This window comes from Anomaloglossus baeobatrachus, chromosome 6, assembly GCF_048569485.1.
Source record: "Anomaloglossus baeobatrachus isolate aAnoBae1 chromosome 6, aAnoBae1.hap1, whole genome shotgun sequence".
Classification (NCBI taxonomy): domain Eukaryota; kingdom Metazoa; phylum Chordata; class Amphibia; order Anura; family Aromobatidae; genus Anomaloglossus; species Anomaloglossus baeobatrachus.
This window is the reverse complement of record NC_134358.1, coordinates 109,556,743-109,577,951: the sequence shown is the minus strand read 5'-3', so window position 1 is coordinate 109,577,951 and position 21,209 is coordinate 109,556,743. Positions and strand designations below refer to the sequence as shown.

The 21,209-nt window shown below is 48.1% G+C and overlaps 1 protein-coding gene across 1 annotated transcript in view; it reads left to right on the top strand.

Annotated features, from left to right (window-relative positions):
* CRISPLD1 (cysteine rich secretory protein LCCL domain containing 1) overlaps positions 1-21,209 on the top strand; it is a 123,272-nt gene that overhangs the window by 63,283 nt on the left and 38,780 nt on the right. Inside the window, exons 9-10 of the mRNA XM_075316300.1 lie at positions 7,480-7,546; positions 20,564-20,694. Of these exons, the coding sequence (XP_075172415.1) occupies positions 7,480-7,546; positions 20,564-20,694 (198 nt within the window). The remainder of the gene's footprint in view (positions 1-7,479; positions 7,547-20,563; positions 20,695-21,209) is intronic.

Genomic DNA, 21,209 nt, shown 5'->3' with positions numbered 1-21,209 from the left:
TTTGGGGGTTAATAAAAGGGTAAAAAAGGGTGGATTTTGTTTGTATTTTATTTCAAATAAAATATTTTTTCGTTGTTTGTATTTATTTCTTTTCAATTACTGATTAGTAATGGGGGGAGTTTCACAGATGCCTTCCATTACTAATCTAGGGCTTAGTGGCAGCTGTGAGCTTTCATTAACCCCTTATATTACCCAGATTGCCACCACACCACGGCAGTTGGAATGAGCTGGGTAAAGTGCCAGGATTGTAGCATCTAATGAATGCAACAATTCTGGATGTCTGCAGGCTCCTATTTTTAGGCTGGGATAGGGCCCAATAACAATGGGTCTCCCCAGTCTGAGAATACCAGCCCCCAGCTGTCGGCTTTATTAAAGCTGAGTATCAAAATTGGGGGAGCCCTACACCGTTTTTTAAATTATTTATGTAAATAATAATAAAAAAGCTGCATGGCATAACTCTTATTTTTATACACAGCCTAGATAAGCACATGGCTGAGGGCTGCGGCCTGTATTCTTCATCTTTGCTGAGTCACATAATATGAAGGAGCCTATGTAATTTTTTTAATTTATTTATTTTTAACCCGCTTTAGAAACAGACAGCGTGTGTGATTCCAAGAAGTCAGACACGCTGTCACACAGGGTGGGGGCGCTGTCTGACTGCAACCAATCACAGACGCCGGGATTGCTGGTGGGTGGTGGAAGCAGTGAATATGTATGAGGGTAATGAATGACTACAGAAGTAGTGTCACAGCCATGAGGGAGACTTGGTAAGTATAATGCTCCAGCTTTTTCCCCATTATCTTTATTTTTCCTTTATATTATGGCCGGATCCGGATAGTTACACTGAGTTTCCAGAGAACTCCGTGTCCGGGGTCATTGCACATATACTAGGTATCTGGCACGGATTCTGAATTTTACAGTCTGGATTCGCCCACCACTAGTTACTATTACAATAATATAGATGTTACTTTTATTTATATAATGAAGCAGATTAGGCTCTGCAAAATTTTGTATAAAGATTTGATATTGTGTATTTTTCCTAGATGTGTGCACTTTAATTTTACACATTTTAATGTTCTACTAGTTCAAAGTAAACATTGAAGATATACATTGCCTAAATAAAGTACATGCATTATTTCCATTTTGTATATAGTCTCTGTCGCGGGCGGGGAGGGGACGCTGCGCTCACCACACTCGGGTCCGGCGCTGCTGCTGCTCGGTGGCTCCAGCGGTGGGCCGGATCCGGGGACTCGAGCAGCGCTCCTCGCCCGTGAGTGAAAAGGGGAACGGTTTTGGGGATTTATTGTCCGTGACGCCACCCACGGTTGTGGTGAGGTTGTGACACCACCGCTGCTCTGGACGGGGATCCCGGGAGCGATGACAGGGAGCAGCTTGGATGTTGTTCTTCCCCTCCGTGGGTAGGGGGGTTGGTTGTCCCCCGGTGAGGGAGAGATGGCAGGTGGGTTACGGGGCCTGGTGAGGTGCAGGGTCGCAGGGTAGCGCGGTGCCGCATGGCACGGTGGTACTCACTCAGCCAATGATGAATGCAAAGTCTCCGGTAAAACAAACGGCTGGATGGACGGGTCCCACAGATGGCTGCGGTGGTTCTCCCGGTAGGTTGGCGGTGACTGCCTTTCCCTGCACCTGTGTTATGTTCTCGGTTCTGGTGGCTTCCCACCGGTAACCCGCTCCCCAGCTTGGATGGATGCTGAGGGAGCCCCTTTTGCTCGCAGGCTCTGGCCCTGGGAACTGTAGCCTTGGTGGTGACTGTATTTCCCTTCACGATTTGAGCGGTTGCCTTCAATCGGGTCTTGACTGCTGGGAAACCCCGGAGGTTCCCTTCGCTAACGGATTTGACTGATTTTACGGCGACTCCAAGCCTGGTCGGGGTCCGTAGGCCCTGCCGAATGGTGCTGGCTTCTCTTCGCTCCACGATCCGGTACCGGCGGGCCACCGCCCGTCCCCGGTCCTTACGGTTCACGTCAATCAGCCCCTCCTGCAGACGGTCACCACCGTCTGCCAACCTTGCTGTATGTGCCCGGGCCACGCACCCGGACACGGTCAGTCTGCTCCGCTACCACTTCACTCCTCACTTCCTCAAACTGAACTCTCTACTCTCCTTCCTTTTCCCGCCTCCAGGACTGTGAACTCCACGGTGGGTGGGGCCAACCACCTGGCTCCACCCCCTGGTGTGGACATCAGCCCCTGGTGGGAGGCAACAAGGATTTTTGTCTGACCTTGATGTGCCTAGTCGGGGTGTGGGGTGTGTTGTTCCAGTACCTGTGACGTCCTGGCTTGTCCAGGGCGCCACACTCCCCCTTAGTAAAATGCAGACCGTCCGCGGGCTGCCCTTCCATCACCGGTTTTATTTTTGTTAACTGCAAAGATAGAAAATGGTAAAAACATGTAAACATCACAAACATTTTACAACGGTACGGCTTCCGCTCTTCTCCCACCCAAACAACCTGGCCCTGATGCTGCCCCTAAGAAGTGGGCAGCACCCCTTGACCCCAGTCCAGAACCAAGTTGCCCGAGCGGGTACAGTTTCTTTCAGGGGACCCGTGTCCCCGGAGGATCGCCACAGGTTATGGTAGTGGCGGGCCTGGGCCATCCCTTTCCTCCAGACCCATCCTCCAAATCAGCTTCTCCGGAGGTGGTAACGGTGTAAGCCAACATTTATTTACATTCCACTAGTTTCTGGTTGCCCTGCAAGTTCTCGGGCTTGTCCGTAAGAAGTTCCTTACACAACGGTTGCAGACAGTCCCTACGGGGACTAGTTGCTGGCCACGGCCGGTTCAATCACGGTTCCAATCAGATAAACGTCGGTTGATCAATCTTATCATTCAAACTTTTATCTATACACTCAACACACAAAGCCCCCTTTAAAGAGTAGTTTCCCTGTACCTAAGTGGGGGTCTACCTAGGTTGGGACGGGTGGACCTTCGGGGCCCAGTGTCAGTGGTGGCAGGCAGTGGGGCAGAGGGAACAACTAGTTCCTCCTCCCTACTATCGTGTGGGGCAGGCGGAGGCATAGGGGAGCTGGGTACAGGTACATCCCTGGGCACTGGCTCATGGTCGATCACTTCCATCACTTCCTCATCCACGGGTTGTGGGAACAGTATCACTGGAAGAATCACCGCGCCATTCTGCGTAGGCCAGTCTGCAGCTTCTCAAAGATGGTGGCGACAGAGGACCGGTCCCCCTCGGCCCAGGTCTCCGCCTCCTGCTCAGCCGCGCTGGTTAGCTGCCCCAGCACTACCGCTGCACGTTGCTTATCAGTCAGGGGGTACAGTTCTAGTAACGGGCTAAGCTTCTTCTGGAAGACCTGCAACGCGTCAGGTTTCCCATCGTACTGCGGCAGCCAGGTAGCTCCGGGCAGATAGGGCAAGGAGAACGGCATCACCTGAGTGAGAGCTGGGACCGCGGCGCCCCCCGCCAGTGCAGCCGGGACCTGGGCAGGCCCATTCCCATCCACGGTTGCCACTGCGGCTGCCACCGCCACTCCTCCAGCGGCTCCGTCGGGCGCAGACATCTTGTTTCCGTCCCCCTTAGTCTTTTTCCGGCTCCTCCTCTACAGGGGCGGGGTTTCGGCTTTCGCGCCTCCACTGCTTGGGAAGACAGTCGAGCGGGAATTTTTCGCGCCCAAAATGGCGGCTTCTTAAAATTTTCGGCCGGACATCTCCGGCGGTCACAAGGCGCACCTCTACCAGACGGCAGAGCGGTAAGATCCTGTTTGTGATGCCAAGTTGTCGCAGGCGGGGAGGGGACACTGCGCTCACCACGCTCTGGTTCGGCGCTGCTGCTGCTCGGTGGCTCGAGCGGTGGGCCGGATCTGGGGACTCGAGCGGCGCTCCTCGCCCATGAGTGAAAAGGGGAACGGTTTTGGGGATTTATTGTCCGTGACGCCACCCACGGTTGTGGTGAGGTTGTCACACCACCGCTGCTCTGGACGGGGATCCCGGGAGCGATGACAGGGAGCAGCTTGGATGTTGTTCTTCCCCTCCGTGGGTAGGGGGGTTGGTTGTCCCGGGGCCCGGTGAGGGAGGGATGGCAGGCGGGTTACGAGGCCTGGCGAGGTGCAGGGTCGCGGGGGCAGCGCGGTGCCGCATGGCACGGTGGTACTCACTCAGCCAATGATGAATGCAAAGTCTCCGGTAAAACAAACGGCTGGATGGACGGGTCCCACAGATGGCTGCGGTGGTTCTTCTCCCGGTAGGTTGGCGGTGACTGCCTTTCCCTGCACCTGTGTTATGTTCTCGGTTCTGGTGGCTTCCCACCGGTAACCCGCTCCCCAGCTTGGATGGATGCTGAGGGAGCCCCTTTTGCCCGCAAGCTCTGGCCCTGGGAACTGTAGCCTTGGCGGTGACTGTATTTCCCTTCACGGTCAGTCTGCTCCGCTACCACTTCACTCCTCACTTCCTCAAACTGAACTCTCTACTCTCCTTCCTTTTCCCGCCTCCAGGACTGTGAACTCCTCGGTGGGTGGGGCCAACCACCTGGCTCCACCCCCTGGTGTGGACATCAGCCCCTGGAGGGAGGCAACAAGGATTTTTGTCTGACCTTGATGTGCCTAACCGGGCTGTGGGGTGTGTTGTTGCAGTACCTGTGACGTCCTGGCTTGTCCAGGGCGCCACATCTCTACATTGGACTATGATTTATTTGGTGATTTTTCCCAAGTATCAAACTTAATGGAGCATTTTCTATGTTCTACTGCATTTTGATGTGTTATAACAACTAAAAGCTTGATTTACATTTTACACAAAGATTTGCTCTCTTTTTTTCTGTCAAGAGCCTTAAATATAGATTCCTCCATCCTTAGATTTCCTCCTGACTTCACATATTCAAGAATGTGTAAAGCAAGATGTTCAGCTTTGTAAAATAAAAATTTGATTGCTCAATAAGAAGTTGTTTGTTATTAAAGGGGTTGTCCAGATTTGGCAAATAAGTCTGCAGTTAGACGCTCGGATTGGGCACAACTCAGAACCTGAGTATAATGGAAGTCAATGGGGGACTCAAGCATTTTTCCAGAAGATTTCACGGAAAAATGCTCGAGTCCTCCATTGACTTTCATTATACTTGGGTACTCAAGTCACACCCATCTGAGCATCCAACTGCTCTTAATGAGTACCGAGCACCCAAGTATGGTAGTGCTCTTGCATAGTAAAGTTGGTCATGTGACCGCAAGTATTTGATATGCATACTCCCGAACATATTCTGATTAGACCTATGCAACGTCACTCAATACATGTGAATTTAAGGGATATATTAGCAAGTTTTTGCTACCTCCTATGAGAGCACCATGATGTAATCATGAATTATGTTATGAGATTGGATGTTTTATTTCATAAATATGTGTAAGTAAAGTTCCAGTAATGCACTGCTATTTGATTGACAGGTGCAACAGGAAGGGAATATGTGGTGGGGTTTTGCAATCTATTTCCGCGCCTTTCTGCTGCCTGGCCTCTGTAGATGTTAGAATGTATGGGCTGCATTTCGATCACACGCCTATCACATGACAGAAATTACTCACACCCGGAAGGTATTTTATGTATTTCTGAAATATTTTACTTTTACATATTTCTGAAATAAAACCTCCAATCTCAGAACAAAAGCTATGCTTATATCCAGCATCCCAGCACCAGTATATCCCTGGCTCTACTTTTATATACAGTCATATTAAAAAGTTTGGGCACCCCTATTAATGTTAACCTTTTTTCTTTATAATAATTTTGGTTTTTGCAACAGCTATTTCAGTTTCATATATCTAATCACTGATGGACTGAGTAATATTTATGGATTGAAATGAGGTTTATTGTACTAACAGAAAATGTGAAATCCGCATTTAAACAAAATTTGACCGGTGCAAAAGTATGGGCACCTCAACATAAAAGTGACATTAATATTTTGTAGATCCTCCTTTTGCAAAAATAACAGCCTCTAGTCGCTTCCTGTAGCTTTTAATGAGTTCCTGGATCCTGGATGAAGGTAAATTTGACCATTCCTGTGTACAAAACAATTCCAGTTCAGTTAAGTTTGATGGTCGTCGAGCATGGACAGCACGCTTCAAATCACCCCACAGATGTTCAATGATATTCAGGTCTGGGGACTGGGATGGTCATTCCAGAACATTGTAATTGTTCCTCTGCATGAATGCCTGAGTAGATTTGGAGCGGTGTTTTGGATCATTGTCTTACTGAAATATCCATCCCCTGCGTAACTTCAATTTCGTCACTGATTCTTGCACATTATTGTCAAGAATCTGCTGATACTGAGTTGAATCCATGCGACCCTCAACTTTAACAAGATTCCCGGTGCCAGCATTGGCCACACAGCCTCAAAGTATGATGGAACCTTCACCAAATTTTACTGGGGGTAGCAAGTGCTTTTCTTGGAATGCCGTGTTTCTTTGCCTCCATGCATAACGCCTTTTTGAATGACCAAACAACTCAATATTTGTTTCATCAGTCCACAGGACCTTCTTCCAAAATGTAACTGGCTTGTCCAAATGTGCTTTTTCATACCTCAGGCGACTCTGTTTGTGGCGTGCATGCAGAAATGGCTTCTTTCGCATCACTCTCCCATACAGCTTTTCCTTGTGCAACGTGCGCTGTATTGTTGACCGATGCACATTGACACCATCTGCAGCAAGATGAAGCTGTAGGTCTTTGGAGTTGGTCTGTGGATTGTCCTTGACTGTTCTCACCATTCTTCTTCTCTGCCTGTCTGATATTTTTCTTGGCTTGCCACTTCTGGGCTTAACAAGAACTGTACCTGTGTTCTTCCATTTCCTTACTATGTTCCTCACAGCGGAAACTGACAGTTTAAATCTCTGTGACAACTTTTTGTATCCTTCCCCTGAACAACTATGTTGAATAATCTTTGTTTTCACATCATTTGAGAGTTGTTTTGAGGAGCCCATGATGCCACTCTTCATAGGAGATTTAAATAGAACAACTTTCAAGTGGCCACCTTAAATACCTTTTCTCATAATTGAATACACCTGCCTATGAAGTTCAAACTCAATGAGGTTACAAAACCAATTTAGTGCTTTAGTAAGTCAGTAAAAAATAGTTAGGAGTGTTCAAATCAAGAAATTGATACGGGTGCCCATACTTTTGCACCGGTCAAATTTTGTTTAAATGCGGATTGCACATTTTCTGTTAGTACAATAAACCTCATTTCAATCCAGAAATATTACTGAGTCCATCAGTTATTAGATATATGAAACTGAAATAGCTGTTGAAAAAACCCAAATTGTTATAAAGAAAAAAGCTTAACATTAATAGGGGTGCCCAAACTTTTTCATATGACTGTATGAAAATCCTGCTGGTTTGTTCTCTTTAACTTTCTGTGAATTTTGTTAAGGGTGTAAACATTCTCATTAGTAAGAAATTGACATGCACTTAAGTAAATAAAAATAAAAATTATTAATTTACTTTATTTGATAAAATGTGTTATTTTTGGTATTTTTATTTTTAGATATGAATGTTCAGCCGGCTGTTTGGAGAGCAGTGGAAAAGTAATTGGAAGTGTATTTTATGAAATGGTAAGTTACTATCAATCATGAAACAGAATCTGTTAGAGAGATCTCCGTCCTTCCCTTCCCCATGTAATCCACGCCTTTACTTGCATAATCTTTTGAACCCCGACTTAAAAAACTGCTGTTTTAATGTGTATGCAAATGAGTGTTAAGTGTCTCCCTGACTTTATTCACTGACTGACCCACCTTCCTGAGATTAGGCCCTATGTGCACACTGCGTTTTTTGCCGTGGATTTGCAGAAAAGGGGCGTTTTTTGTTCATATAGTTCATGCAGTCCTTCCCCAGCAAAGTCTATGAGAAATCCAAAATGCTGTGCGCACACTGCATTTTTTTCCCTATAGGTTTTGCTGCAGAATTTCTGCAGCAAAAAAAAGCAGGATGTCACTTCTTTTCCGCAGGTACCTGTGGTTTTGCCATTAAATAATGGTTAAAAACCGCAGGGACACAACCGCGAAAAATCCGCACCAAAACCACAACAAACCGCGAATTCTGCCAGAGGGTCCATATTTTGCTTAAGAAACACATTTTCCCAGTGTGCATAGACCCTTAATGGCAGCACGCTGTGTAGTCAAATCAGTGACCTGTCAGTCAGTACAGGAAGGTGGGGCTGGGCAAGGAATAGAGCCAAGGAGGAGGCAGCTTGGGAAGTGCTCTGACATACTCAGAACACTTAAGACTAATTTTCATATAAATTAAAATGGTGCTTTTTGCAGTTGGGGAGCAACAGTTTATGTAAGTAAAGGTGTGGAAGTTAGACAGCAATTTTAACAGATTATAAGTATTTGTTGTTTTTCTTTTTGCATGAAAGAAAAAACAGAAGAGCATTATCAGTTATTGGTAGATGAATGGAGTAGAAAGCTAAAATCTGGCTTGGCCAAAAAAATGTTCTTATGTCTAAAGAGAACCTGTCATGTTAAAAAAAATGCTTTTAGCCTGCAGATATGTGGTTAATCTGCAAATTAATAGCATTCTGAGGCTATGTGGCTACTGCACTGAGAACCCGGCTACTGGGAGGAAATTAACATTTTTCCTCCCAGACGCCTTTGGCTTTCAGTCATACTGGCACAGTGTCAGACACAGCTCTGTGCATTGTTTCCCAGATCTGTACATTCCTTGCAAAAACACTAGTGCATGCCCTCGTCACCTCCCGCCTCAACTACGGCATCCTTCTGCTCTGTGGCCTCCCTTCTAACACTCTTGCACCCCTCCAATCTATCCTAAACTCTGCTGCAAGACTAAACCACCTCTCCCCTCTCTATTCCCTGACCTCGCCACTCTGCCAAGCCCTTCACTGGCTTCCCATTGCCCAAATTCTGTAGTTCAAAACCCTATCCATGACATATAAAGCCATCCACAACCTGTTTCCTCCATACATATGTGACCTAGTCTCCCGATACTTACCTGCACACAACCTCCGATCCTCACAAGATCTCCTTCTCATCTCCCCTCTTATCTCCTCTTCCCATAATCACATACAAGAGTTCTCCTGTGCCTCCCCATACTCTGGAACTCTCTGCCCCAACATATCAGACTCTCTCCTACTGTGGAAAGCTTCAAAAGGAACCTGAAGACCAACCTCTTTTGACAAGCCTACAAACTGCAGTAACCATCAGTCCACTATACCGCTGAATGACCAGCATGGCGCTATAACAATTGTGAACAGTGGCTGTAACCACGGACTGGCAACTGACTGATAGCTGACACAGTATTGCAACAGTACAGAGCCTCGTGAAAATGGGGTTCCTAGTCAGCTGGCCACACAGCATCAGAATACTATTAACCTGCAGATTAACCTCATATCTGCAGGGTAATAGCATTTTTTACATGCCAGGTTCCCGCTAACATCACAATGTCTTGGATATCCAATGGCAATAAAGTCTAAGATGGGACCGGTTTGTTTTTCCCTGGGTAAAACCAAACACTGCCTATATTTTGTATTTGTTTAAGATGAAATGGCCATTTAAGGTCTTTATAGGGTTTACCAGTTTAGATACCCCAGAGGCCTATGTAGGGTTGCAATCACTCGAGACAAAGTTTTAGTCTGATACCCCACCAGGGAAGCACATTTTAAATTGGCCGAAGCAAAATAGCTTGTGATCAATACCCAAAAACATTTGTCCCTGCGGTCCTTCTAGCTATGCTCCTGGAATAACCCCTTTTTCTTACAGAAGTTTTCTTCTTCTACCAATACATTTTCTACTATTGTCCTACACCTGCAAATAGTTAAATTGTGTAGATGTTGTGGTCAGAAGAGCATAGTCCAATTCTAAACCCCATAGTTTCAAAAGAGTTTACATGAACCTAAGACTACATTATATTCACACGTTGCGTTTTTGCTGAGGTTTTTTCCTCATTTTTCATTAATTTTATACAAATTAAAAGCTGCTTTCTACAATACCAGAAAAAGTTAAGAGATTTCAGGAATCTAATGCACATGATTGCTTTTTTTCCTGACTGAAATAGAAAACTGCTGTTTTTGAAAGAAGCAGTAGGTCAACTTTTTCAGTGTTTTGCAGCATTTTTGCAGTGTTTTTTCATCATTGAAAGCAATGAGAGAGTATGTTTTTGCTGCTTTTGTGGTGAATAAAACTAAATGTATTAAACATGCGCTGTACACAAATGATAAATGTGCCACCCCCACGCCAGCAGCCGGGGCTGCTCGGATCGAGATCTGCGGTATGGCACTTCGAATAAATGGGGACATATTTGTACGGGTGTTGTTGAAAACTGTCTGTGACGCCACACATGTGCTGTGGGACTCCCGGGGGCGATGGGCTGGCAGCTGGATGTTAACCCCTCCGTGGGCAGGGATGGATGCCCCGGGGCCCAATGTCTCTGTGCAGGGGATGGTAACGGCAGGGGACGGCGCAACCGGTCAGGCCGTTGATGTTACTCACGGTTGAATAAATCACACAAGTCCTTTGGTAAGCCAAGGTGATGGTGGCCGGCTGCCGTGGCCGGGGGTGTATTTCTGGTCCCACACCCGGGACGGTGGTCAATGCTCTTCTCCTCTGCACTCAGTGTTTTCTGTGATGGACTTCCCGGTGTGTAACGCAGGAGTCTATTCCCGACCCTTTGGTTGGGAGTTGTGCCCGTCACACGCTGACCCGTGGGATCTACCGGGCCCTGGCGGATGCCCTATCCCTCTCGGTGGGTTTTTGTCTACTTTTCGGGACTTAGGTTGGGACAGGACCTAAAATCCTGCACTCAATTGGTTAATTAGCTAGGCCTTTGGTGCCGGTCCTGGCTTCAGGGTCCAAGTAACCCCTCTGTGCACGGTTTCTGGGTCGGTTCTCTGTTGTTGGTACCGGCGGGCTACAACCCTGCCCCGGTTCACCTTGGATCTCCGGCAGCCGTCTTCCCGTCTCCTGCTGGCACTGACCACTGTCTGCCACCTAGCCAGTATGCCGGGGCTCCAACCCCGACGCCTGTCAACTTGAACTCCCAGTTCGACTGCCTGAGCTTAACTTTCTCACTCCTCCTCCACTACTCCTCCAAACTTCACTACTTGTTTTCCCGCCCCAGGTTCTCCAGACCCCTAGGTGGGCATTCTCCTTCTGCCTGGTCCCATCCACTGGTGTGTCTGTCCTTCCCTGAGGGGGTGACTAGGATTTTGTCGGCTGGTTTAACCCTGTGTGGGAGAGGTGTTATGCGGGGGCCTAAACTGTGTGACTACCTGGTTTTGCCAGGGCATCACATAAAGCTAAAACACAGCTATAAAATGCAGCAAAACCTGTTTTTTGGAAGTAGCTTTTTACTGCCAAGAGAGCAGGGTTTGGCTGCAGAAAAAAAGCAACATGTGCACGCAACTTAAGGATAAGCTCAGACACAGTTTTTTGAGGCATTCAAAAATGAGTTTATTAATTCACATTTGCTTCTAGAAATGCACCTTTTTTATTGCGTTTTACTTTTGAAAGCGAACTTGAAGAGGCTTTTGGAAGAGTATTTTTTTCCTAAAATGTTTTGCAGTCTTTTGATTTCACAATGCCCAATGTGGTTCAGATTCCACCATAATTTGCTTTAAAAAGTTATCTATACTTTTTTTTTTTCCCCAGGCGTTTTCAAAACCTCTTTAGGTTAAAAGTAAAATAAAAAAAAATTGAACAGAAACTCCTTGGGTGAATTGAAAGTGGATTTCATTTTAAGCTCCACTTCAAAATGTACTGCACTAGCTGTAGTATCCGGGCGTTGCCCGGGATTGTAACTGTCTCTCTCCCAGTCTCTGTATGTGTGTTGCTGTCTGTCTGTCTCTCTGTCTGTCTCTTTCCTTGTCTGTCTGTTTCTATGTCTCTGTCTCCATCTCTGTGTGTGTCTGTCTGTCTCTCTCTTTCCCTATCTGTCTCTTTGCCCGTCTATCTCTTTCCAGGGCTGTCTCTTTGCCCGGCTGTCTCTTTGCCCGGCTTTCTCTTTGCCCGGCTTTCTCTTTGCCCGGCTTTCTCTTTGCCCGGCTTTCTCTTTGCAGGGCTGTCACTTTCCAGGGCTGTCACGTTCCAGGGCTGTCTCTTTCCAGGGCTGTCTCTTTCCCCATCTGTCTCTTTCCCCATCTGTCTCTTTCCCTGTCTGTCTCTTTCCCCGGTCTGTCTCTTTCCCCGGTCTGTCTCTTTCCGCGGTCTGTCTCTTTCCGCGGTCTGTCTCTTTCCGCGGTCTGTCTCTTTCCCCGGTCTGTCTCTTTCCCCGGTCTGTCTTTCTCCGGTCTGTCTCTTTCCCCGGTCTGTCTCTTGGACCATCTGTCTCTTTGACAATCTGTCTCTTTGACCGTCTGTCTTTTTGCTCATCTGTCTCTTTGCCCATCTGTCTCTTTCCAGGTCTGTCTCCTTCCCCATCTGTCTCTTTCCCCGTCTGTCTCTTTCCCCGTCTGTCTCTTTCCCCGTCTGTCTCTTTCCCCATCTGTCTCTTTCCCCGTCTGTCTCTTTCCCCGGTCTGTCTCTTTCCCCGGTCTGTCTCTTTCCCCTTCTGTCTCTTTCCCCGGTCTGTCTCTTTCTGCGGTCTGTCTCTTTCCGCGGTCTGTCTCTTTTTCCCCGGTCTGTCTCTTTCCCCGGTCTGTCTCTTGGACCATCTGTCTCTTGGACCATCTGTCTCTTTGACAGTCTGTCTCTTTCCAGGTCTGTCTCTTTCCAGGTCTGTCTCTTTGCCCATCTGTCTCTTTGCCCGTCTGTCTCTTTCCAGGGCTGTCTCTTTCCAGGGCTGTCTCTTTCCCCGTCTGGCTTTTTTCCCATCTGTCTCTTTCCAGGGCTGTTTCTTTCCCGGTCTGTCTATTTCCCCGGTCTGTCTTTCTCCGGTCTGTCTCTATCCCCGGTCTGTCTCTTGGACATCTGTCTCTTTGACAGTCTGTCTCTTTGACCGTCTGTCTTTTTGCTCATCTGTCTCTTTGCCCATCTGTCTCTTTCCAGGTCTGTCTCTTTCCCCGTCTGTCTCCTTCCAGGTCTGTCTCTTTCCCCGTCTGTCTCTTTCCCCGTTCTGTCTCTTTCCCCGTTCTGTCTCTTTCCCCTTCTGTCTCTTTCCCCGGTCTGTCTCTTTCCCCGGTCTGTCTCTTTCTGCGGTCTGTCTCTTTCTGCGGTCTGTCTCTTTCCCCGGTCTGTCTCTTTCTGCGGTCTGTCTCTTTCCGTGGTCTGTCTCTTTTTCCCCGGTCTGTCTCTTTCCCCGGTCTGTCTCTTGGACCATCTGTCTCTTTGACAGTCTGTCTCTTTGACTGTCTGTCTCTTTCCAGGTCTGTCTCTTTGCCCATCTGTCTCTTTGCCCGGCTTTCTCTTTGCAGGGCTGTCACTTTCCAGGGCTGTCACGTTCCAGGGCTGTCTCTTTCCAGGGCTGTCTCTTTCCCCATCTGTCTCTTTCCCTATCTGTCTCTTTCCCTGTCTGTCTCTTTCCCCGGTCTGTCTCTTTCCACGGTCTGTCTCTTTCCCCGGTCTGTCTCTTTCCCCGGTCTGTCTCTTTCCGCGGTCTGTCTCTTTCCGCGGTCTGTCTCTTTCCCCGGTCTGTCTCTTTCCCCGGTCTGTCTTTCTCCGGTCTGTCTCTTTCCCGGTCTGTCTCTTGGACCATCTGTCTCTTTGACAATCTGTCTCTTTGACCGTCTGTCTTTTTGCTCATCTGTCTCTTTGCCCATCTGTCTCTTTCCAGGTCTGTCTCCTTCCCCGTCTGTCTCTTTCCCCGTCTGTCTCTTTCCCCGTCTGTCTCTTTCCCCATCTGTCTCTTTCCCCGTCTGTCTCTTTCCCCGGTCTGTCTCTTTCCCCGGTCTGTCTCTTTCCCCGGTCTGTCTCTTTCCCCTTCTGTCTCTTTCCCCGGTCTGTCTCTTTCCCCGGTCTGTCTCTTTCTGCGGTCTGTCTCTTTCCGCGGTCTGTCTCTTTTTCCCCGGTCTGTCTCTTTCCCCGGTCTGTCTCTTGGACCATCTGTCTCTTTGACAGTCTGTCTCTTTGACTGGCTGTCTCTTTCCAGGTCTGTCTCTTTGCCCATCTGTCTCTTTGCCCGTCTGTCTCTTTCCAGGGCTGTCTCTTTCCAGGGCTGTCTCTTTCCAGGGCTGTCTCTTTCCCCGTCTGGCTTTTTTCCCATCTGTCTCTTTCCAGGGCTGTTTCTTTCCCGGTCTGTCTATTTCCCCGGTCTGTCTTTCTCCGGTCTGTCTCTATCCCCGGTCTGTCTCTTGGACATCTGTCTCTTTGACAGTCTGTCTCTTTGACCGTCTGTCTTTTTGCTCATCTGTCTCTTTGCCCATCTGTCTCTTTCCAGGTATGTCTCTTTCCCCGTCTGTCTCCTTCCAGGTCTGTCTCTTTCCCCGTCTGTCTCTTTCCCCGTTCTGTCTCTTTCCCCTTCTGTCTCTTTCCCCGGTCTGTCTCTTTCCCCGGTCTGTCTCTTTCTGCGGTCTGTCTCTTTCTGCGGTCTGTCTCTTTCCCCGGTCTGTCTCTTTCTGCGGTCTGTCTCTTTCCAGGTCTGTCTCTTTCCCCGTCTGTCTCCTTCCAGGTCTGTCTCTTTCCCCGTCTGCCTCTTTCCCCGTTCTGTCTCTTTCCCCGGTCTGTCTCTTTCCCCAGTCTGTCTCTTTCTGCGGTCTGTCTCTTTCCGCGGTCTGTCTCTTTTTCCCCGGTCTGTCTCTTTCTGCGGTCTGTCTCTTTCTGCGGTCTGTCTCTTTCCGCGGTCTGTCTCTTTTTCCCCGGTCTGTCTCTTTCCCCGGTCTGTCTCTTGGACCATCTGTCTCTTTGACAGTCTGTCTCTTTGACTGTCTGTCTCTTTCCAGGTCTGTCTCTTTGCCCATCTGTCTCTTTGCCCGGCTTTCTCTTTCCCTATCTGACTCTTTCCCTGTCTGTCTCTTTCCCCGGTCTGTCTCTTTCGACGGTCTGTCTCTTTCCCCGGTCTGTCTCTTTCCCCGGTCTGTCTCTTTCCGCGGTCTGTCTCTTTCCACGGTCTGTCTCTTTCCCCGGTCTGTCTCTTTCCCCGGTCTGTCTCTTGGACCATCTGTCTCTTTGACAATCTGTCTCTTTGACCGTCTGTCTTTTTGCTCATCTGTCTCTTTGCCCATCTGTCTCTTTCCAGGTCTGTCTCTTTCCCCGTCTGTCTCTTTCCCCGTCTGTCTCTTTCCCCGTCTGTCTCTTTCCCCGTCTGTCTCTTTCCCCGTCTGTCTCTTTCCCCGGTCTGTCTCTTTCCCCGGTCTGTCTCTTTCCCCGGTCTGTCTCTTTCCCCGGTCTGTCACTTTCCCCTTCTGTCTCTTTCCCCGGTCTGTCTCTTTCCCCGGTCTGTCTCTTTCTGCGGTCTGTCTCTTTCCGCGGTCTGTCTCTTTTTCCCCGGTCTGTCTCTTTCTGCGGTCTGTCTCTTTCTGCGGTCTGTCTCTTTCCGCGGTCTGTCTCTTTTTCCCCGGTCTGTCTCTTTCCCCGGTCTGTCTCTTGGACCATCTGTCTCTTTGACAGTCTGTCTCTTTGACTGTCTGTCTCTTTCCAGGTCTGTCTCTTTGCCCATCTGTCTCTTTGCCCGGCTTTCTCTTTCCCTATCTGTCTCTTTCCCTGTCTGTCTCTTTCCCCGGTCTGTCTCTTTCCACGGTCTGTCTCTTTCCCCGGTCTGTCTCTTTCCCCGGTCTGTCTCTTTCCGCGGTCTGTCTCTTTCCACGGTCTGTCTCTTTCCCCGGTCTGTCTCTTTCCCCGGTCTGTCTCTTTCCCCGGTCTGTCTCTTGGACCATCTGTCTCTTTGACAATCTGTCTCTTTGACCGTCTGTCTTTTTGCTCATCTGTCTCTTTGCCCATCTGTCTCTTTCCAGGTCTGTCTCCTTCCCCGTCTGTCTCTTTCCCCGTCTGTCTCTTTCCCCGTCTGTCTCTTTCCCCATCTGTCTCTTTCCCCGTCTGTCTCTTTCCCCGGTCTGTCTCTTTCCCCGGTCTGTCTCTTTCCCCGGTCTGTCTCTTTCCCCGGTCTGTCTCTTTCCCCGGTCTGTCTCTTTCCCCGGTATGTCTCTTTCCCCTTCTGTCTCTTTCCCCGGTCTGTCTCTTTCTGCGGTCTGTCTCTTTCCGCGGTCTGTCTCTTTTTCCCCGGTCTGTCTCTTTCCCCGGTCTGTCTCTTGGACCATCTGTCTCTTTGACAGTCTGTCTCTTTGACTGTCTGTCTCTTTCCAGGTCTGTCTCTTTGCCCATCTGTCTCTTTGCCCATCTGTCTCTTTACAGGGCTGTCTCTTTCCAGGGCTGTCTCTTTCCCCGTCTGGCTTTTTTCCCATCTGTCTCTTTCCAGGGCTGTTTCTTTCCCGGTCTGTCTATTTCCCTGGTCTGTCTTTCTCCGGTCTGTCTCTATCCCCGGTCTGTCTCTTGGACATCTGTCTCTTTGACAGTCTGTCTCTTTGACCGTCTGTCTTTTTGCTCATCTGTCTCTTTGCCCATCTGTCTCTTTCCAGGTCTGTCTCTTTCCCCGTCTGTCTCCTTCCCCGTCTGTCTCTTTCCCCGTCTGTCTCTTTCCCTGGTCTGTCTCTTTCCCTGGTCTGTCTCTTTCCCCGGTCTGTCTCTTTCCCCGGTCTGTCTCTTTCCCCGGTCTGTCTCTTTCCCCGGTCTGTCTTTTTCCCCGGTCTGTCTCTTTCTGCGGTCTGTCTCTTTCCGCGGTCTGTCTCTTTTTCCCCGGTCTGTCTCTTTCCCCGGTCTGTCTCTTGGACCATCTGTCTCTTTGACAGTCTGTATCTTGGACCATCTGTCTCTTTGATAGTCTGTCTCTTTGACCGTCTGTCTCTTTCCAGGTCTGTCTCTTTGCCCATCTGTCTCTTTGCCCGTTTGTCTCTTTCCAGGGCTGTCTCTTTCCAGGGCTGTCTCTTTCCAGGGCTGTCTCTTTCACCGTCTGTTTTTTTCCCCATCTGTCTCTTTCCAGGCCTGTTTCTTTCCAGGGCTGTCTCTTTGCCCGACTGTCTCTTTGCCCGGCTGTCTCTTTACCCGGCTGTCTCTTTGCCCGGCTGTATCTTTCTAGGTCTGTCTCTTTCCAGGGCTGTCTCTTCCAGGGCTGTCTCTTTCCAGGGCTGTGTCTTTCCAGGGCTGTGTCTTTGCCCGTCTCTCCCTTTCCCCATCTGTCTCTTTCCCCATCTGTCTCTTTCCAGGTCTGTCTCTTTCCCCATCTGTCTCTTTCCCCGTCTGTCTCTTTCCCCGTCTGTCTCTTTCCAGGGCTGTCTCTTTCCAGGGCTGTCTCTTTTTAGAGCTGTCTCTTTCCAGGGCTGTCTCTTTCCAGGGCTGTGTGTTTGTCCAGCTCTCCCTTTCCCCATCTGTCTCTTTCCCCATCTGTCTCTTTCCAGGTCTGTCTCTTTCCCCGTCTGTCTCTTTCCAGGGCTGTCTCTTTCCAGGGCTGTCTCTTTGACTGTCGGTGTATTTGCCCCTCTGTCTCTTTCTAGGTCTGTTTCTTTCTAGGTCTGTCTCTTTGCCCATCTGTCTCTGTGCCCGTCTTTCTCTTTCCAGGGCTGTCTCTTTGCTTGTCTGTCTCTTTGCTCGTCTGTCTCTTCGCTCGTCTGTCTCTTTGCCTGGCTGTCTCTTTCCAGGGCTGTCTCTTTCCAGGGCTGTCTCCTTGCTTGGCTGTCTCTTTGCCTGTCTGTCTCTTTCCAGGGCTGTCTCTTTTCCCGGCAGTCTCTTTCTGTTTCTATCTCTGTCTCTTTCCCAGTCTGTCTCTATCTTTTTCTGTCTCTTTCTCACACATGCTTTTTATGCTAACAGTTTATTTTGTTCCTATAGTAACCACTCACAGTTGCTATTAATAGCTGTAGCTCCCACCTCCATTCACTTTAATGGTGGCAGGATTTTTGGCGAGTAATTGTAAAGCGCAGAGTTACATTTTTCCGCCCAAACATAGTCTATGATGTTCCCTGGGTCACATGGAGTGTCTGTGCAAAATTTCGTGATTGTAAATGCAACGGTGCGGATTCCTTTAGCGGACATACACACATACACACAAACACACATACACACATACACACATACACTCATACACACATACACTCAGCTTTATATATTAGATGAACACAGCCTTAGGGGCACTTTGCACACTGCGACATCGCAGGAGCGATGTCGGTGGGGTCAAATTGAAAATGACGCACTTCCGGCATCGCATGCGACATCGCAGTGTGTAAAGGCTGGATGATACGATTAACGAGCGCAAAAGCGTCGTAATCGTATCATCGGTGCAGCATCGGCGTAATCCATGATTACGCTGACGCGACGGTCCGATGTTGTTCCTCGCTCCTTCGGCATCACACATCGCTGTGTGTGAAGTCGCAGGAGCGAGGAACGTCTCCTTCCGGCCTCACTGCGGCTTCCGTAGGATATGCGGAAGGAAGGAGGTGGGCAGGATGTTTACATCCTGCTCATCTCCGCCCCTCCGCTCTGATTGGCTGCCTGCCGTGTGACATCGCAGTGACGCCACGCGACCCGCCCCCTTAACAAGGAGGCGGGTCGCCGGCCACAGGGACGTCGCACGGCAGGTGAGTGTGTGTGTGAAGCTGGCGTAGCGATAACTTTCGCTACGCCAGCTATCACCACATATCGCTGCTGCGACGGGGGCGGGCACTATCGCACTCGGCATCGCAGCATCGGGCTGCGATGTCGTAGTGTGCAAAGCCCGCCTTAGGGTAGAGTCACACAAGTATATGACTCGGACGAGTGGAATGTGAGGAAATCTTGCATTGCACTAGGACCAATGTTATTCAATGAGGGAGAGCAGTTGGTTACCTTTTTTCTTATCCAGATTCTAAATGAGCGAAAAGTTGCAGCATGCTGTGATTGTCAGCGAGAGCCATGTCACTCGCACCCATAAAAGTCTATGGGTGCGAGTGAAACATCCGACTGCACTAGGATAACACCTGACTGCAGTGTGATAATAGCATCAGCTGACAATGGAGGAGATGGGGAGATATATCCCTCCTTCTTCTCTTCATCTGTGATCCAATTGCAGGATCGGATCACAGTTGCATGACACTCAGCTCACACTGGCAGCACAGTGAGAGCCAAGGGTGATTAGCATATCGAATCCAATGCACTCACATCTGATGCCATATAATCATGTGAATCTAGCCTAAGGCTCCCTCCACACATCTGTGTTTCCAGTATGTTTTGTGTCCATTTTCACACGTACTGTAGACACATTCACACTCATGTTCATTAAAATAGATGTTGATTTTAACACCTCTGTGTTTTCACACAGACCATATCACATGGAGACATGTCTATTTTATTTACCATCAGCATGGATAAAAAGAGGTGATAGAAGTTTATGGGTCCATGAAAAACACGTACAGTACATGGATGACATTTGTGTGCCATTCGTGTAACACGGACAAGAATTAATGCCTTCAACGAATTAAATATTTTGACGTGTTAAAGATATGTAAATATGATAGAGAGAGCTAGATACTGTAGCTAGTTTTTTTTTTCTTGAGAAGGTCCATGGTTATTGGGCCCTTCCCAGACTAAACATAGCAGCTCGCATCCGCCTTAGAAGTGGTGCATCACATAAAATGCACCAATTCTGGAGCTTAGCCAAGGCTCTTCCTGATTATACTGGTTCATTGTCAATCTGGGTAATAGTTTATCTGGTTGGTGTCAGCTGCCATCAAACCCGGGTGTTAGTAATGAAGTCTCTTGTTCAGGGTCGCTAGGTCAGGTGGTCACTCTGGGTCATGCTGCACTGTGCATTACTCTGCGACTTTGCTGAGCGGTAATGTTACTTCTTTCAATTCATCAACCACGTTCTGGAAAAGAGAAGGATGGATAGAATTACACTTTAAGGCCCGTTTCACACGTCAGTGAAAAACACTGACGTTTTTCACTGGCGTGTAAAACACGCACATGTCCCTCCGTGTGGCGTGAATCACGGCACACGTGGGTTGTCTAAGTGCAATCCGGGCTCCGTTCTCCGTGGCCCGTGATTGCACTTAGAAATTAACTCACCTATGCGCGCTCCCGCTCTCCATGGTGCTGATCGCTCCCGCGGTGCAGCATTCGGCCGGCACTGACCCCTGCAGCAGCTGCTTCCGGGTCGGCTGTGTCGTGCATCATGAATATGCGCGACAGTAATGAGCCGGCTCAGAAGCAACAAGCTGCACGGGCTGCAGAGGACATCGCTGGAGCCGGGTGAGTAAAAATGATTTTTATTTTAAAAGCACGTTTTTTTCTGGCACGTGTTTCACGGACCACACCACTGCGTGGTCCGTGGGACATCAGTGATGCCAGAAAAAAAATGGACATGTCCCCCTGTACGGCAATCACGCACACGCGGGTACGCCGCACGGAGACACGTGCAGTGAAAAATCACTGGTGTGAGCAGACCCATTCATTATAATGGGTCTGCGTATGTCAGTGATTCTGGTACGTTTAAAAAAAAGCACAAACGTACCAGAATCACTGACGTGTGAAAGGGGCCTAAGATAAAAGATCTCTTTGCTTCTCCACCTGAATCCCTCACCCCTGCTGTAATGGTTGAATTTTTTTTATATATTTTTTTTTTTATTTTTTTTTTTTTAAGGATTGAATAATATATAAAAAATGGATGTTATTGATTTTATTAATCTCAAAATTCACTGAGAATTTTCTTTTCATTTTTAGCAATCAAGTGTTTGTAGAGCAGCCATACATTCTGGTGCAATAGATAATGAAGGTGGATGGGTCGATGTTACGCGACAGGGGAGAAGAAATTACTTCATAAAATCTTACAGAAATGGGGTTCAGGCTATCGGGTGAGTTTCCTTATAAATGGTTTTCCTTACAAACAGCGTCTTAGTAATTTATATATTACTGTACTGTATGTCTGGTCACGTTTCGCCATATATACAGTAACTGAAAATGAATTATAGGCTTTTCAAGATCATTATTGTCATTTTACCTTTAAAGCTAAAACTTTTCCTCAGTATTTGGTGTACAAACTGGGAGTGGTTAAAAAATGCAGAACTGGTGCCGTGTTTCTATTATACTTTTACTATGATTGTCCCACTCCTGGTTTTGGCTACAAATACTGAGGAAAGATACTCACCGAATACTCAGCGTGTGCACGTGGCCTTAATATGAAAGATTTTCTCCAGTAGATGAACATGTTGCTGCTTTTCAGTGTGTTTCCAGGAGTTCAAGATTTTTTTTGTGTGGTTTTAGTAATTATTGCCATGTTTGTAATTTTGGAAGTTGTCATATTAAAGTATTAACAATATAATTTCAATACAAAATTAATACATTAAATTGTTTGTCCAGTTTTTGTCAA